Source organism: Macaca fascicularis, chromosome 2 (assembly GCF_037993035.2).
Source record: "Macaca fascicularis isolate 582-1 chromosome 2, T2T-MFA8v1.1".
In the NCBI taxonomy this organism is placed as follows: domain Eukaryota; kingdom Metazoa; phylum Chordata; class Mammalia; order Primates; family Cercopithecidae; genus Macaca; species Macaca fascicularis.
Genome location: NC_088376.1, coordinates 109,633,745 through 109,648,641, shown reverse-complemented (window position 1 = coordinate 109,648,641; position 14,897 = coordinate 109,633,745). Strand labels below are relative to the sequence as shown.

At 41.2% G+C, this 14,897-nt stretch overlaps 1 protein-coding gene across 1 annotated transcript; it reads left to right on the top strand.

Annotated features, from left to right (window-relative positions):
* The first annotated feature begins 698 nt into the window (after positions 1–698).
* LOC141409759 (serine protease 46-like) lies at positions 699–14,649 on the top strand. Its single transcript, XM_074033701.1, has 3 exons — positions 699–708; positions 768–931; positions 14,260–14,649. The coding sequence occupies exons 1-3, from the start codon at positions 699–701 to the stop codon at positions 14,512–14,514; spliced, it is 429 nt and encodes a 142-aa protein (XP_073889802.1). The 3' UTR covers positions 14,515–14,649.
* The last annotated feature ends 248 nt before the right edge of the window (positions 14,650–14,897 follow it).

The window sequence follows — 14,897 nt, the reverse complement described above, 5'->3', positions numbered from 1 at the left end:
GGTTATCCTGAGGTACCCCCAAATTCCTGGAGGTCTGGCCCCTGTCGGTGCTGTCCTTGGGTCCTAGAATCTGGGAGGCTTTGTGGGGGCCTCCTTTCCAGGGGGTGCCATCTTGGGACTCTAGGGTCTTGGCATCTTGCCGGTGGCCATGAGGCAGAGCTCAGCTCTTCACCCTCATAGAACCTGAATTACTGGAGAAATCCCCTCTTGTCCTTTGGTGCCTGGATATCACTCCAAGCCCCCTGGGACACTTTTGTGTAGTCTTTTTTATTTTTTTATTTTATTTATTTATGTTTTTGAGACGGAGTCTCGCTCTGTCACCCAGGCTGGAGTGTGGAGTGCAGTGGTGCGATCTTGGCTCACTGCAAGCTCCGCCTCCCAGGTTCATGCCATTCTCCTGCCTCAGCCTCCTGAGTAGCTGGGACTACAGGCATGTGCCACCACGGCTGGCTAATTTTTTTTGTATTTTTAGTAGAGACAGAGTTTCACCGTGTTAGCCAGGATGGTCTCGATCTCCTGACCTCATGATCCGCCTGCCTCGGCCTCCCAAAGTGCTGGGATTACAGGCGCTGAGCCACCGCGCCCGGCCTTGTGTAGTCTTTTTTAATGAGCTGGGCTTTTTCAAAAGTTAGACTGTGGGCTGGGGCCTTTATCAATCACCATCCCAGGAAATGGCCCTCCCTCCTACCTTAGCAAATATGGACAACTGTGATGGAGATGTGCCGAAAAGCTGAGGGGATGACAAGGCTGGCTCTCTGTTTCCTCAGTGACCCCAAGTACTCCCTACAGTCTTCACGAGGTGGCTGTGAGGATCGTGAACAATGACATCTGCAGACAGCGGTACCAATTCCTCTTCTTGAAGGACAAGAAGAGCTTCATCGGGAATGATGTGCTGTGTGCCCGCTCTGAATGGGGCTTGGACACTTGTCAGGTGCGGAGCGTGTGGAGTGGGGCAGGAGAAGACTTTCATGAGTCATGCATTTTCTTTTCACATGGCACTGGGACCCCTTATGAAAATCTTCTGGTTCTAGATCCTTGAGGCATCACCACAATGTCTTCCACAATGGCTGAACTAATTTACATTCCCACCAACAGTGTAAAAGTGTTCCTATTTCTGCACAGCCTCGCCAGTATCTACTGTTTCTTGACTTTTTAAATACCATTTGATCCAGCAATCCCATTACTGGGTATATACCCAAAGTAATAAAAATCATTCTGCTATAAAGAAACATGCCTGGGAGGCCGAGGTAGACAGATCACGAGGTCAAGAGATGGAGACCAGCCTGGCCAACATGGTGAAACCTTGTCTCTACTAAAAATACAAAAATTAGCTGGGCATGGTGGCGCACATCTGTCGTCCCAGCTACTTGGGAGGCTGAGGCAGGAGAATTGCTTGAACTCAGGAGGTGGAGGTTGCAGTGAGCCGAGATTGTGCTACTGCACTCCAACCTGGGTGACAGAGTGAGACTCTGTCTCAAAACAAAAAACAAACAAAAAACAAAACAAAAAACAAAACAAAAAAACACATGCACACGTATGTTTATTGCAGCACTATTTACAATAGCAAAGACATAGAACCAACCCAAATAGCCATCAATGATAGACTGGATAAAGAAAATGTAGTACATATACACCATGGAATACTATGCAGCCATAAAAAGAATGAGATTATGTCCTTTGCAGGCACATGGATGAAGCTGGAAGTCATCATCTTCAGCAAACTAACACGGGAACAGAAACCTAACCACTGCATGTTCTCACTCATAAGTGGGAGTTGCACAATGAGAACACATGGACACAGGGAGGGGAACAACACACACCCCGGCCTGTTGGGGGTCGGGGACATGGGGAGGGATAGCATTAGGACAGATACCTAATGCATGTGGGGCTTAAAACCTAGATCATTGGTTGATGGGTGCAGCAAACCACCATGGCACACTATACCTATGTAACAAACTTGCATGTTCTGCACATGTATCTGAAACTTAAAGTAAAATAACAAAAGAAAAGAAAATCTCCTTCCCCTGGCCTTCCATTTAGCCTGTAAAATAAGGGTGAAATACTCTTGTCCCTGTCCACAATGAAGGTAGCGATGGCAGTCCTTCTCAGGTTAGTTTACCACTTCTGAGCATCAGCTACGTGCCCAGATGTGGGTCATGTGTGGGCAGAACCTGTTTTGCATAAGTGACATTCATTCTGCAAGCATAGAATGAAGACTTCTGCCACCTGCCACTTGCACCTTCTATTCAACATTGGTTTTGAGATTTATTCATATGGATACATGCAGGTTTTATGCATTAACTGCTCTACAATATTCTCTTTTGTGAGCATGCCACAATTTACCCAAGCTCTTGTTTATTAACATTGAGGGAGTTTCCAATTTTTTCATATCACAAACTCTGCTGCTGCTCTAAGTATTCTCACACACATCTCTCTATGTACATGTTCCACAATTTCTCAGCAAGATGTATCTGCGCAGGAGTGCTAGGTCATAGGCTGTATTTACCTTTATCTTTAATAGTCATGGTCAAATTGTTTTCCAAAGTGATTGTATTAATTTATATTCTTTTTTTTTTTTTTTTTTTTTTTTTTTGAGACGGAGTCTCGCTGTGTCGCCCAGGCTGGAGTGCAGTGGCGCGATCTCGGCTCACTGCAAGCTCCGCCTCCCGGGTTCACGCCATTCTCCCGCCTCAGCCTCCGAGTAGCTGGGACTACAGGCGCCCGCCACCACGCCCGGCTAGTTTTTTGTATTTTTAGTAGAGACGGGGTTTCACCATGTTAGCCAGGATGGTCTCGATCTCCTGACCTCGTGATCCACCCGCCTCGGCCTCCCAAAGTGCTGGGATTACAGGCTTGAGCCACCGTGCCCGGCCTGTATTAATTTATATTCTAACAATAGTATTTGAGAGTTCGTTGCTCCATTTCTTGCCAGCGTTTGGTACTGTCAGACTATAAAATGTTTTCCATTCCGATGGATGGGAAATAGTACCCGTTGCGGTTGTAGTGTGCATGTCCCCAGTTACTAATGTGGTTGTGCAGTTCTTATGCTTATTCACTATTTGTGATTCCTCTTCTATGAATCACTTATTCATATACTTTGGACATTTTACTATTGTTTGCCTTTTCCTTTTTTTTATTTTTTAATATTCTGGATACAATTCTGTGTTCATTGTGTATACTGCAAAATCTTCTCCCAGTTTTCCATTTATCTTTTTATTTTGTTTGTACTGTCCTTTGCTGAACAGCAATTTAGGTTTTATTTTAGTCAAATATGTCACGTCTCTGATTTATGCTTTTTGTGTCTTATTTAATCATTCCTTTTCCCAAGGTCATAAAGACATTCTCCTATATTTTTTTCCTCAGAATTTGGAAATTTTGGTTTTCATGTATTGAAACCATGTGGCATTCATTTTAGGAATGGTGTAACATAGGAATCTATTTTTATTTATCTTCTCATGTGGACTACCAATTTTCCTAATGCTATTTACTGAAAAAGTCATTTCCTGCACTAGCTGTCCCTACCTCTCTCATATATCAAGGTTGTGTAAACACAAGGGGTAGTTTTTTTCAGTTGGACACTTACATAATTTATTTTTGTTCTTCCTTCTCAATACAAATTTTTGAGGCTACATATTTCCCTCTGAATATGGCTTTAGTTTCATGCCACAATATTTTATAAAATTTCTATTTTGATTTTATTTTGACCTGTGCATGGTTTTTTGTTATTGATTTCCACCTCAGTTTCCTTGTCTTAAAATTAGTTCTAAAGTGGTATCAATTATATGGAATATGCTGAGAAGGTTTACTCTTTCTAGTTTTGTGTTGAAAGCATTTAAGATCATAAAATCACTTTTGATTTGAACTTTGTATTCATTTCTTAAATTTTCACTGTTGTGATTCCATCATCACTAGTTTATTTTAAAATATGTTCTGTGATTTTGAAAAAAATGCTATAAGATTTTGTTTAAAAAGTAATACATACGTGCAAAATTAGAAAATGAGACTTTCCTATAATCAAATTACCTAGGAATTTCTACACTAAGTTGTTTGGTTTATATTCCTAACACTTCTTTCTATACATATAAAATTCTACATTAGCTTTTTTTTTTTTGGTTTTGATTTTTTTTTCTTTTTTTTTGAGACTGAGTTTTGCCTTTGTTGCCCAGGATGGAGTGCAATGGCGTGATCTTGGCTCACTGCACTTCCACCTCCCGGGTTCAAGTGATTCTCCTGCCTCAGCCTCCCAAGTAGCTTGGATTACAGGCATGCACCACCAAGCCCAGCTAATTTGTATTTTTAGTAGAGATAGGGTTTCACCATGTTGGTCAGGCTGGTCTCAAACTCCTGACCTCAGGTGATCCACCCTCGGCCTCCAAAAGTGCTGGGATTACAGGTGTGAGCCACCGCGGCCAGCCTCTGGTTTTGATTTTTAATAAAGGACTGTTACATAATTTTATTCTCCAACTTTTAAATTTTTACTTAAAAGATATCTTGGACTCCTTTCTATGTCTATACATATAAATGTGTTCCATCTTCCTTAACTGATGAATAATAATTTTCTCATATGGCTATGCCACAATCTACTTAACCATTCTTCTATTGACAGATATTTGAGCTCGTTTCAATATTTTTTTTACTATGCCAGAATAAAAAAATTGAATACTTTTTCACATTTGTTCAAACATTTATCTACAATAAATTTTTAGAAGTGTAATTACAAAATCAGTTGTATATATATTTAAAATTTCAATAGATATTTGCAAATTAGCCTCCCAAAGATTTAATCCATTTATATTAACACCAACAGTAGATAAATGACTTTTCTTGCATCATCACCAGAATTAAGTATTATTTTTATTTTAACTTTTGTCCTTTTGGTAGACTAAAACTTATATCATGTTTTTGTTTTAATTTTATGACATTGAGAAATTCTGTAAATTGCTTGTGTAATAGGATAAGTAGGAAGTTTCAATAAAGATATCAAAATATAGTATCAGAATTCAAAGAGAGTTGTGTGACTGATACTCGGCTACATGTCTGTATCAAAGGGTCCAGAGGGTAGGGTTGGAGGTGATTTTGCGAGGAGAATTTCTCTGGAGAGAACTGCATCTATGAGCTCACCTTTCTCCCTTTAACAGGACAAGGATGAGCAGGCTGGAGGTGCCTGTTCCACACTGCAAGTCTACTGGGAGTGGTACCTGCAGGATCACTCAGAAAGCCTGATGTGTACTCCTCAAGGGAAGGGGACAGTCAGCTCTAAATCCGTCCAGGCTCAGGGAGCTCACAGTGGCCTGGAGGGGAGAGTTGTGGGGAGGTTAAGACAGTTCTTTCACCCTCACTCTGCTGCTGTTACCCTGGCAGGTTAGGAAGATCAGGTTAGTAAGATGAGGGTAGGAGGAGTGGAAGCTAGAGGGAGGGAAGCCTCCTACTTGCCAAAGCCCTGATGCCAATGGGGAGAAGTTTTACTTTAAATCAAGTCTAACGTTGTGATTATTACATGGAAATGAATATTCTGATTTCTGAAGTGAGACGTTCATATGACACTTGGTATAATCATGGCAATTGCGATTACGTGAACCACAGTAGGCAAAATGTTCAGGTTCTGCCCAAGGTTTTACCCGGGGTCAAGGAAAAAACTCACCTTCTAAATCAATTTTAAAAGAACAAAGGAAGTCCAAATAAAATGCTTGCTTCTTTTAGTGTACCATTTACACTTTTCCATGTCCTTTGCCCATGTTCGTCTATTAAACTACTTTTGTTTTTGTTGATTTATAAAAACTCTGGATATTCTGTTCTGTAGTAACTAGTGGTAAAGAAGCATTATGCCTTTTTCAGCTTAATTTCTAATGGCTCACAAGCATTTATATATACATGTATATGTATATATATATACATTTGGAGACATAACATAAAACATATGGTAAAACATCAAAATTAGTGAATCTGGGTAAAATATTATACTTGCAACTTTTCTGAAAGTCTTAAATTATTTCAGAATACAAATTTACCCCAAAACTTTGGGTACTGGAAGTTGTAACCGATTGTAAAATGCTTTACAATATTTTACCCTATTTGTACCTCATTTACCCTTTTTTCTGGTGTAGGTTTTTTTTTTTCCCGTAAGGTTATGTAAAATTTTTATGTGTTTATATCTATCATTATTTTCCTCTATGATTTTAGGGTTTTTTTTTTTTTTTTTTCCTATCCTGGCCGGGTGCAGTGGCTCACGCCTGTAATCCCAGCACTTTGGGAGGCCGAGGTGGGCGGATCACGAGGTCGGGAGACCGAGACCATCCTGGCTAACACGGTGAAACCCCGTCTCTACCAAAAACACCAAAAAAAAAAAAAAAAAAAAATTAACCGGGAGTGTTGGCTGACGCCTGTAGTCGCAGCTACTCAGGAGGCTGAGGCAGGAGAATGGCATGAACCCGGGAGGCGGAGCTTGCAGTGAGCCGAGATCACGCCACTGCACTCCAGCCTGGGCGACAGAGCAAGACTCAAACAACAACAACAACAACAACAACAACAACAACAACAACAACAAAATACCTTTCATATCCTAAGATTATTAAATTATTTACTCATCATTTTCTATTTCTTTTCTTTAAATACTTTAAATTTTTTTTCACCTGGATGATTGAGAGAGGAAATTCAGTATTATTTTTCTCCAAATGGGTAGCCTGTTACATAAAAATATTTTGTTGAATACTTGTTTTTTTTTTTTTGCTATGAATCAGAAATGCTCCCTTTATCATATTCTAAATTCCCACCCTATTTTGGTGTCTTCCTGCCATTTACATCTCTATGCTACCACCACTCTGAAAATTATTGTAGCTTTAGAATTCTTTTTTATGTGGTAATGCAAGTTCTCTTTCATTCTCCATCTTTTAAAGAATTTACCTGCTGTTCTCCCACGTTCCTTTCCACAGTTTTAGAATAAAGTTGTCAAAAAGAAAATCACATGGGGGTTTTGGTGGAAATTAATAGATCCTTTTAGGGAAATAAAGACTTTTTATTTTGCACTATTTCTTTATGTCTGTAGAGCAGGAGTTTGTAGCTTTCTCCATGTAGTTACTGCATGCTGCTTCCTGAGTCTATTCCTAAACATTATATATTATGTCCTTATTGTGAGTGGTGTGTATATATATATATATTTAATGAATTAATTATTTTCAGACAGAATCTCGCTCTGTGGCCCCAGGCTACAGTGCAGTGGCACGATCTCAGCTCACCGCAACCTCCGACTCCCGGGTTCAAGCGACTCTCCTGTCTCAGTCCCTGAGTACCTGGGATTACAGATGTGTGCCACCATGCCCAGCTAATTTTCGGTATTTTTAATAGAGACAGAGTTCCACCATGTTGGTCAGGCTGGTCTCGAACTCCTGACCTCAGGTAATCCGCCCTCCTCAGCCTCCCAAAGTGTTGGGATTACAGGCATGAGCCACTGTGCCCAGCCTGGTATATTTTCTTTTGTTGTATTTTCTGTTTTTTATTTTAGATTTTTGTGTATTTACTTTGTAATAAGCAACCTTCCTGGACCTAGCTGATTCTCTTCAATTGAGTGGGCCACAGACATACCACCTGCCAATGTGTATGTGCATGGCATGAGGAATCTGTTCAGGGAACTGACTGCAAATTGAGGTAGAGCATACGGTCAGAAAACACATTTATAAAGCTGAGTGTTCTTTCCTAAAATAAAATCCTGTAAGTCTTCCTCATTTCTTTTTCTTGTGTAATTGCAAATGTTCAGAACCACATTCCAGAAAAATTATTATTTCCCACAAGACAGTGTGTCATTTAGTTTTAGATGTATCTCTTGTAAACAACACAAAGCTGGCTGCTACTATTTTTCAACACATCTGAGAAATTGTTCTTTAATCTATTTACCAAGAAGATTGGGGATTTTTTTTTTTTTTTTGTTCCCTCACCTTACATTTTGGTTTGATTTTTTTTTCTTCACTCTACTTTTATCCTCTAGCGGTTTAGAAGTTATGTATGTACATTTCCTTCTGCTATTGGTCACCTCGTATTTTCCACATATATATTTAAAATTGAATTATCACGTAGTTAATCAGTGTCTACAGCCTCCTTAGCAGGGGCCAGAGACTTCCTGCATTTTCGCTTTCTTCATTTCCATCCTCCAGACTCCTCCTCTTGTTGAAGACATCTGGGAGTTCATCTTGCTTGACTCTTTTATTATATCTAAGAATTTTTAGTGGACTCTTGGGCTTTCTAGGCCTACGCTCATATGACTTGTAATTAGTAATGATTTCACCTCTTTCTCTTTTATTTGTGTTTTCCTTTTTTCATTGTTTTGAGTCCTCCTCTCTCCCCAAAACAACCTAGAGTCATAGCTGTGTTTTCTCTTGCTGCCCACATTCATGGAAGTGCTTCTTACACTTTACGCTGAAGCATGCCATGGTGCCAATTTGGCCTGTCATCTGTTGAGGGGAGAGTCATTCGTTTCTGTTTGGCCATGGCATTTGATTTCAGGAAAGAACGTTCTCCTTTATACACGTGTTTTCTGACTCTGCTCTCAGGATGCCGAGTCCGTTCCCTGAACAGATTCCTCGCGTCCATGCGCCCTGCATTCCAAGATCATTCCTCCCTGCTTATGGTGTACTTTTGTTTCATTCATCTGTTGGATTCAGATTCCTAATATCTTTTTGTGGAGCGTGCTTTCATTTATTTATTCATTCAACAGACACCGTATGCTGGGCTCTGGGCCAGACATGGATAACACTGAGTTTAAGAAAGGTCTGGGCCCCGGGGAACAAATAGTACCACGTGGCACAGTCCACACAGCACAATGCACATAACCTTTTTACTTTTTCCTCCAGTGACACTGGGCTCCACTTTAAGGTATGTAAAGAAAGGCACCCCTTTGTCAAGTGATAGTATCGGGACGATGCTTCACTTGAAAAATATTTGTTCATGTTCTGGAACATTTGAAATAACACAAATTATCTCCTCCTTGAACGCTGGATAGCAGTTGCCTATGAAACCACACAGGCCCGTTTTCCTTTGAGTGGTTGCTCTCGGGGAATATTTTAAGTTGTTTTGCCCATAGTTATTGGACTTGTCGGGCTTTCTGTCACTCTTTAAATTTGTTTAAATGATTTCTGTTTCATAGAAAAAGGTCGTTTCATCCAGAGTGTAAATCCACAAAGAGGAAATTGTCAACAGTCTTGAGATTCTGAGAAAGTATATTTTCCCTGGATGTGTTCTAGTTTCTTTTCTACTCAAACCATGAAGTGTTTCCATTTTTCCTTCTCTTTCTGTTTTTCTTGGTAAGAGTCACAAAGTGCTTATCTGTTTTGTTGTTCTTATTGTTGTTTTGTTTGAAACAGGGTCTCACTCTGTTGCCCAGGCTAGAGTGCAGTGCTGTGATCGTAGCTCACTGTTACCTTGAACTCACGGCCTCAAACGATCCTTCTGCCTCAGCCTCCTGAGAAGCTGGGACTACAGGCGTGTGCCACTATGCCCAGCTAGTTTTTAAAATTTTTTGTAGAGACAGGATTTCACTGTTTTGCCCAGGCTGGTCTGGAACTCCTGAGCTCAAGTAATCCTCCTACCTAAGTCTCCCAAAGTGCTGGGATTACAGACGTGAGCCACTGTGCCCAGCCTTGTTGTTTTTTAAGAATAAGCTATTGATTTTTATTTCTCAAGTCTATGATTTTTCTGCTTTGTAACACATGAGCTGTCTTCTTTTTGTCTTTATTAATTGCTTTTCAAGTGTCTTGAGCTGAATGTGTAGTGATAATTGATGATAATAACAAATAATTTATTTTTATTCTCTCTTGTTTGATATTAAAAGTACTTTAGACCATGACAATCTGTGCGCAGGTTAGGCCCACATCCTGTGCAATACGTGACGTTCTCATTACTCTACATTCTAATTGTAGATTTTGTTTTTACTTTAACATTTTGAAAGTTATTTTTTCTGTTGATGGAGTGACTCACATTTTGTTTCTGAACTCTGGTTTTATTTCACTGAGGTGAGAGAATGCTTACCTACAGTGGATCTCTCTCTCTCTTCTTCTCTCATGTTCTTGCTTTCTGTGGGCCCCTACAGTCCCATCAGTCCTATCTCAGGCAAGGGTCCTCACGCTATCATTGCTGGTGTGATTATCCCCGGCTTCATTTTCTCCTTCATCTTCCATTTGCCCTCCTCCGCAAAGGAACATCAATTCAAATCTGTCTAATATGTGTAATTAGGCCAGGCGCGGTGGCTCACACCTGTAATCCCAGCACTTTGGGAGGCCAAGGTGGGTGGATCACCTGAGGTCAGGAGTTTGAGACCAGCTTGGCCAACATGGCAAAACCCCATCTCTACTAAAAATACAAAAATTAGCTGGGCGTGGTGGCAGGTAGCTGTAATCCCAGTTACTCGGGAGGCTGAGGCAGGAGAATCACTTGAACCCAGGAGGTGGAGGTTGCAGTGAGCCGAGATCATGCCACTGCACTCCAGCCTGTGTGACAGAGCAAGACTCTATCTCAAATAATCATAATCATAATCATAATAAAGTGTAATTAAATATATCTGTGTCTTTGAAGAATGCATAGTGTTGCTGTGTGTGTTTTAGTTGGTATAAATTATATTGTGCTGCATATCTCCTCCTGTAATTGTTTACTAAGGCATCTGAATTTGTTAAGGTATTCACATTAAATGGTTTTATTCTTTCAAATAATTGCCCCCACATATCCTATGTCCTTCCTTCTCCAAATGTCATTTTGGGCAGAGTTCATAATTTTTAGTCACTTTCAGTTATGAAATGCCTTGTCCCATTAAAAGTTTTTATTTAAATTTAAACTTCACTTCAGGAGCCTCCCATCCCCCAATCTCTGGTGCTCCTGAGGATGGGGTTCCCTGCGCTGCCAGGAGATCAGGAAGCTGGCCTGGCCTAATCTCCATGGTGAGGCCATGGAAGCCTCACATCTCCCCGCAACTCACTCTGCTTGTGATTTTCAAGAGTTCCTTAGATATGTTCAATATTGACCTCTGGTTGGTTTTGGATAGAGCCCTATCTTAATTCCTCAATCTTCAGTGAGATTTGCTATCCTTTACTGAACAGATAACCTTAGTTTTGGTGTAATCAAGCCTAACACATTTCTTCAGGTTTGTGAGTTTTGTTTTTTGTTTTTTTTGAGACAGAGTCTTGCTCTGTTACCCAGGCTAGAGTGCAGTGGCGTGATATGGTTCACTGCAGCCTCAACCTGAGCTCAAGCGATCCTCCTACCTCAGCCTCTTGAGTAGCTAGTTTTTAAATTTTTTGTAGTCATGGGGTGTCACTATGTTGCCTAGCCTGATCTTGAACTCCTGGGCTCAAGCAGTCCTCCCACCCCAGCCTCCCAAAGCGGTGGGATTACCCCTGTGAGCTACTGCACCCAGCGGTTTGTGGGTTTTGAATCTTATTTTTAAAAATATGCTTCATCCCAAGTCATTAAAAACATGGTCCTATATGCATTTTGGTTTTGGTTTTATTTTTTATTTTAGAGACAGGGTCTGTCTCTGTTGTCCAGGCTGGAGGGCAGTGGCATGATCATGGCTCACTACAGCCTGGAAATCCTGGGCTCAAGCGATCCTCCCGCCTTAGCCTCCAGAGTAGCAGGGACTAAGGTATGTGCCACCATGCCTGGCTAATTTTATTTTTGTGAAGACAGAGTCTCACTATGTTGACCAGGCTGGTCTTGAACTCCTGGGCTCGAGTGATCCTCCTACCTTAGCCTCCCAGAGTGTTGGGATTACAGGTGTGAGCCACTGTGCTGGTCCTATATGTTTTAATTGGCTTTATTATTTTTACTTTTCACATTCAGAGTTTTAATTCCTCTGAAGTTTTGTTACAGTAGGATACAACTTCCTTTCTCCTTCTGGTGAGCCAATGTTGCCACCATCTACTGCAGAGCCCTTATTTCCTGCAGACATGATGCTTTGTATAAAGTGTGTCAAGTGTCCTCCTGGGTAGGCATCAGGTTACAGGCTCTCCACCGCCCCCACTGGGCTATTTTTTTGTTTCCATGCCAGTACCCCACTATTTCTATAATTATAGCTTTCTCATCTTTAATTATATTTCTATAATTATAGCTTTAAAATATGTGTAACTATCTGGTAGGTCAAATCTGCCCCCAACCTGACTCTCCAATTTTCTCTCCTTTCTCAAAACCATCCTAGAATTTAAGGACTATTATCCTTCAATATCAATTTTAGAATCAGATTGTCAAGTTCCTGAGAAAACCCTGCTGGCTTTTTAATTGGAATTGCTTTGAGAGATTAATGTAAGGAGAATTGACATTGTTATGATTTTTAATTGCTTTAACTCTGTATTGAATAGACAAAAGGATATTTATAAAACATATATGGAGAATAAAGAATAACATTAGCAACATCCATGTACCCACCAGCAAACCTAAGAAAGTGTGCCCTCACAGGCATGTTAAAGCATCCCCGTGGTCATTCCTGTATCTCAAGCCTCAAAGGCTCTGCCTGCTCCCATTTATTTTGCTGGCTGACATTTGCTCATGGTGCCTCAACTTCCTTGTGTGGTGTGCAATGTTTTGAGTAGCGAGGACATGCTCCTTAGAGTGTTAATTGTAGGACTACTCTAAGGTGTGGCTTGAAAGATAGGTTCCTCCAGACAGAATCCACATTTGCTTCAGCCAGGTGCCTGCAGGTATGACCAACCCAGCATCACTTTATTTATTTACTTATTTTTAACTTTTAAGTTCAGGGGTACAAGTGCAGGTTTGTTACACAGGTAAACTTGTGTCATAGGGTTTGTGTGCAGATTATTTCATCACCCAAGTTTTGAGTCTAGTACCTATTAGTTGTTTTTCTTGATCCTCTCCCTCCTATTACCCTCCCCCATCAAGTAGGCTCCAGTGTCTGTTCCCTTCTTTGTGTTTATGAGTTATCATTTAGCTCCACTTATAAGTGAGAATATGCGGTGTTTGGTTTTCTGTTCCTGCGTTAGGTTGCCAAGGATAATGGCCTCCAGCTCCAACCACGTCCCTGCAAAGGACATGATTGTGTTCTTTTTTTTTTATGGCTGCATAGTATTCCATGGTGTATATGTACCACATGTTCTTTATCCAGTCTATCATTGATGGGTATTTAGGCTAATTCCATGTCTTTGCTATTGTGAATATCCTAGCACCACTTTAAACCACATCCATCCTTGGCTCAGATTTTTTGAACCACCCAGTGTGAAGTCATGTTGTGAGTTCATACGAGAGTGTTTCCAGTTCACCCTCACTCTGAGGGTGTGGTCATTTTTTGAAGGTATAACTTTTCGTAGGGTATCTACTCTGAGGCTCCTCCCCTTAGTTAGGCCCTGGGTTTTTGTCCTTTGTCTCCTGAACCCATGAACAAGGCTATGAAAACTGAAGCTCAGTTTTGCTGGGTTTGACAAAGGGCCTTGGGACAAAAGCTGTCTTCTGGGCTCTACTGACATCTCTATATTCTAACCCTCATTTCGGTTTTGGACTCTGAAGAGTCTTTATTTTCTTGCTAGCTTACCCATGCATTTAAAATCATAATTTAAAAAAACCCCTCACATTTGTAGGTATCTTTAGCAATAAAGTTGGTTAGGGTATCTTGTCTTCCATACTGCAGGAAGCCAAATGCTTAGAATTGACATTTTCACATTGTTTTAAGTTGTCTCAGCTTTGAACAACAGTACATGTGTACACTGATGTAGGTTTTTTTATGTTCTTAGGCCCAGTTTGTTACTTTTTCCCTTAAGTGTCTTTTGCATTCTTCATTAGATTATGTCCTGTAAATCTTGGTGTTCATTACGTTTTAAAAATAAATACAATTGAGTGGTTTTTCTGATTTATAAAATTTTCCAACATTACAGAAGAGTGTAAAGAAAGTTTTAAAAAACCATAAGAAACCCACTATCAGCAGAAATAACAGCTATGACCTTTTGATATATGTCATTGTAAACAGTATTCTTATCTGTAAACCCATGTCTGCACAAAAAGAGGAGAATGGGTTTGCATTTCAAACAGCTCACTCCGCAAGCAGGATTTCAGGAAAGAAAAAGACCAAAGGCAACGCCTTGGAGGCGCACCAGGATTTAAGGGGAAGGCAGAGGAGGGGATGGGGAGTTAGGGTCAAAGTTAGCAGGAAAATGAAGACAGAGGCTGGTGTGGTCCGGTGCAGAGCTTATGTGTCACAGAGCTCATCCTGAAGGGCGGGCTCAGGTCAGGGATGCCCTCCTGCTGCCATCCTTATGCCCTTCTTCCTTTTCTCTACAGGTTGACTCTGGCAGCTCCCTTGTCTGCCAAATGAACAAGACCTGGATTCAAATAGGAGTGGTGAGCTGGAGCTTTAGCTGTGGCCGGCGCCACTTCCCAGGTATCTACACCAGCACCGCCCACTTCACCCAATGGATCAGTACTGAGGTCGCTGACATGAGGTTCATCAGTAGGGCTGGCCCTGCCTTCCCGTGCCCAGTTTTCCTCACTGGCTACATTCTGCTGGGCTCCTTGGGCTCCCTGTGGCTCCTGTGAGCAGTGTTTCAAGGACAGTCCCTCCTGGAGGCTGCTTCTCCCTCCCCTCTGTTCTACCCTCAGAAGTGGAAATGAGAGGTTGCATAGGATGGCAGGGCAGAGTGAGGGGGAGGGTCTAAGAGCCACTGTTACTTTCTGTTGTTCAATGAAGATGCTTTTGAACTTTGAGCCACTCAAGTGATCATCTTTCTTCCTGACTTCAGTCAGAGCCCTTCACAACCTTCCTAACCCCCAAGCAGTTCTGGCTGTTCTCTCAAGCTCAGCCTTCTCTGATAGCTTTATGCCATGTCTGTCTTGTGCTTGTTGTGTGACCCTGGGAGACTGTTCCCCTCCCTCTTCTTCCAAATGTGGGACTGCAGCCCCTTCTTAGTCATCCCAGCACT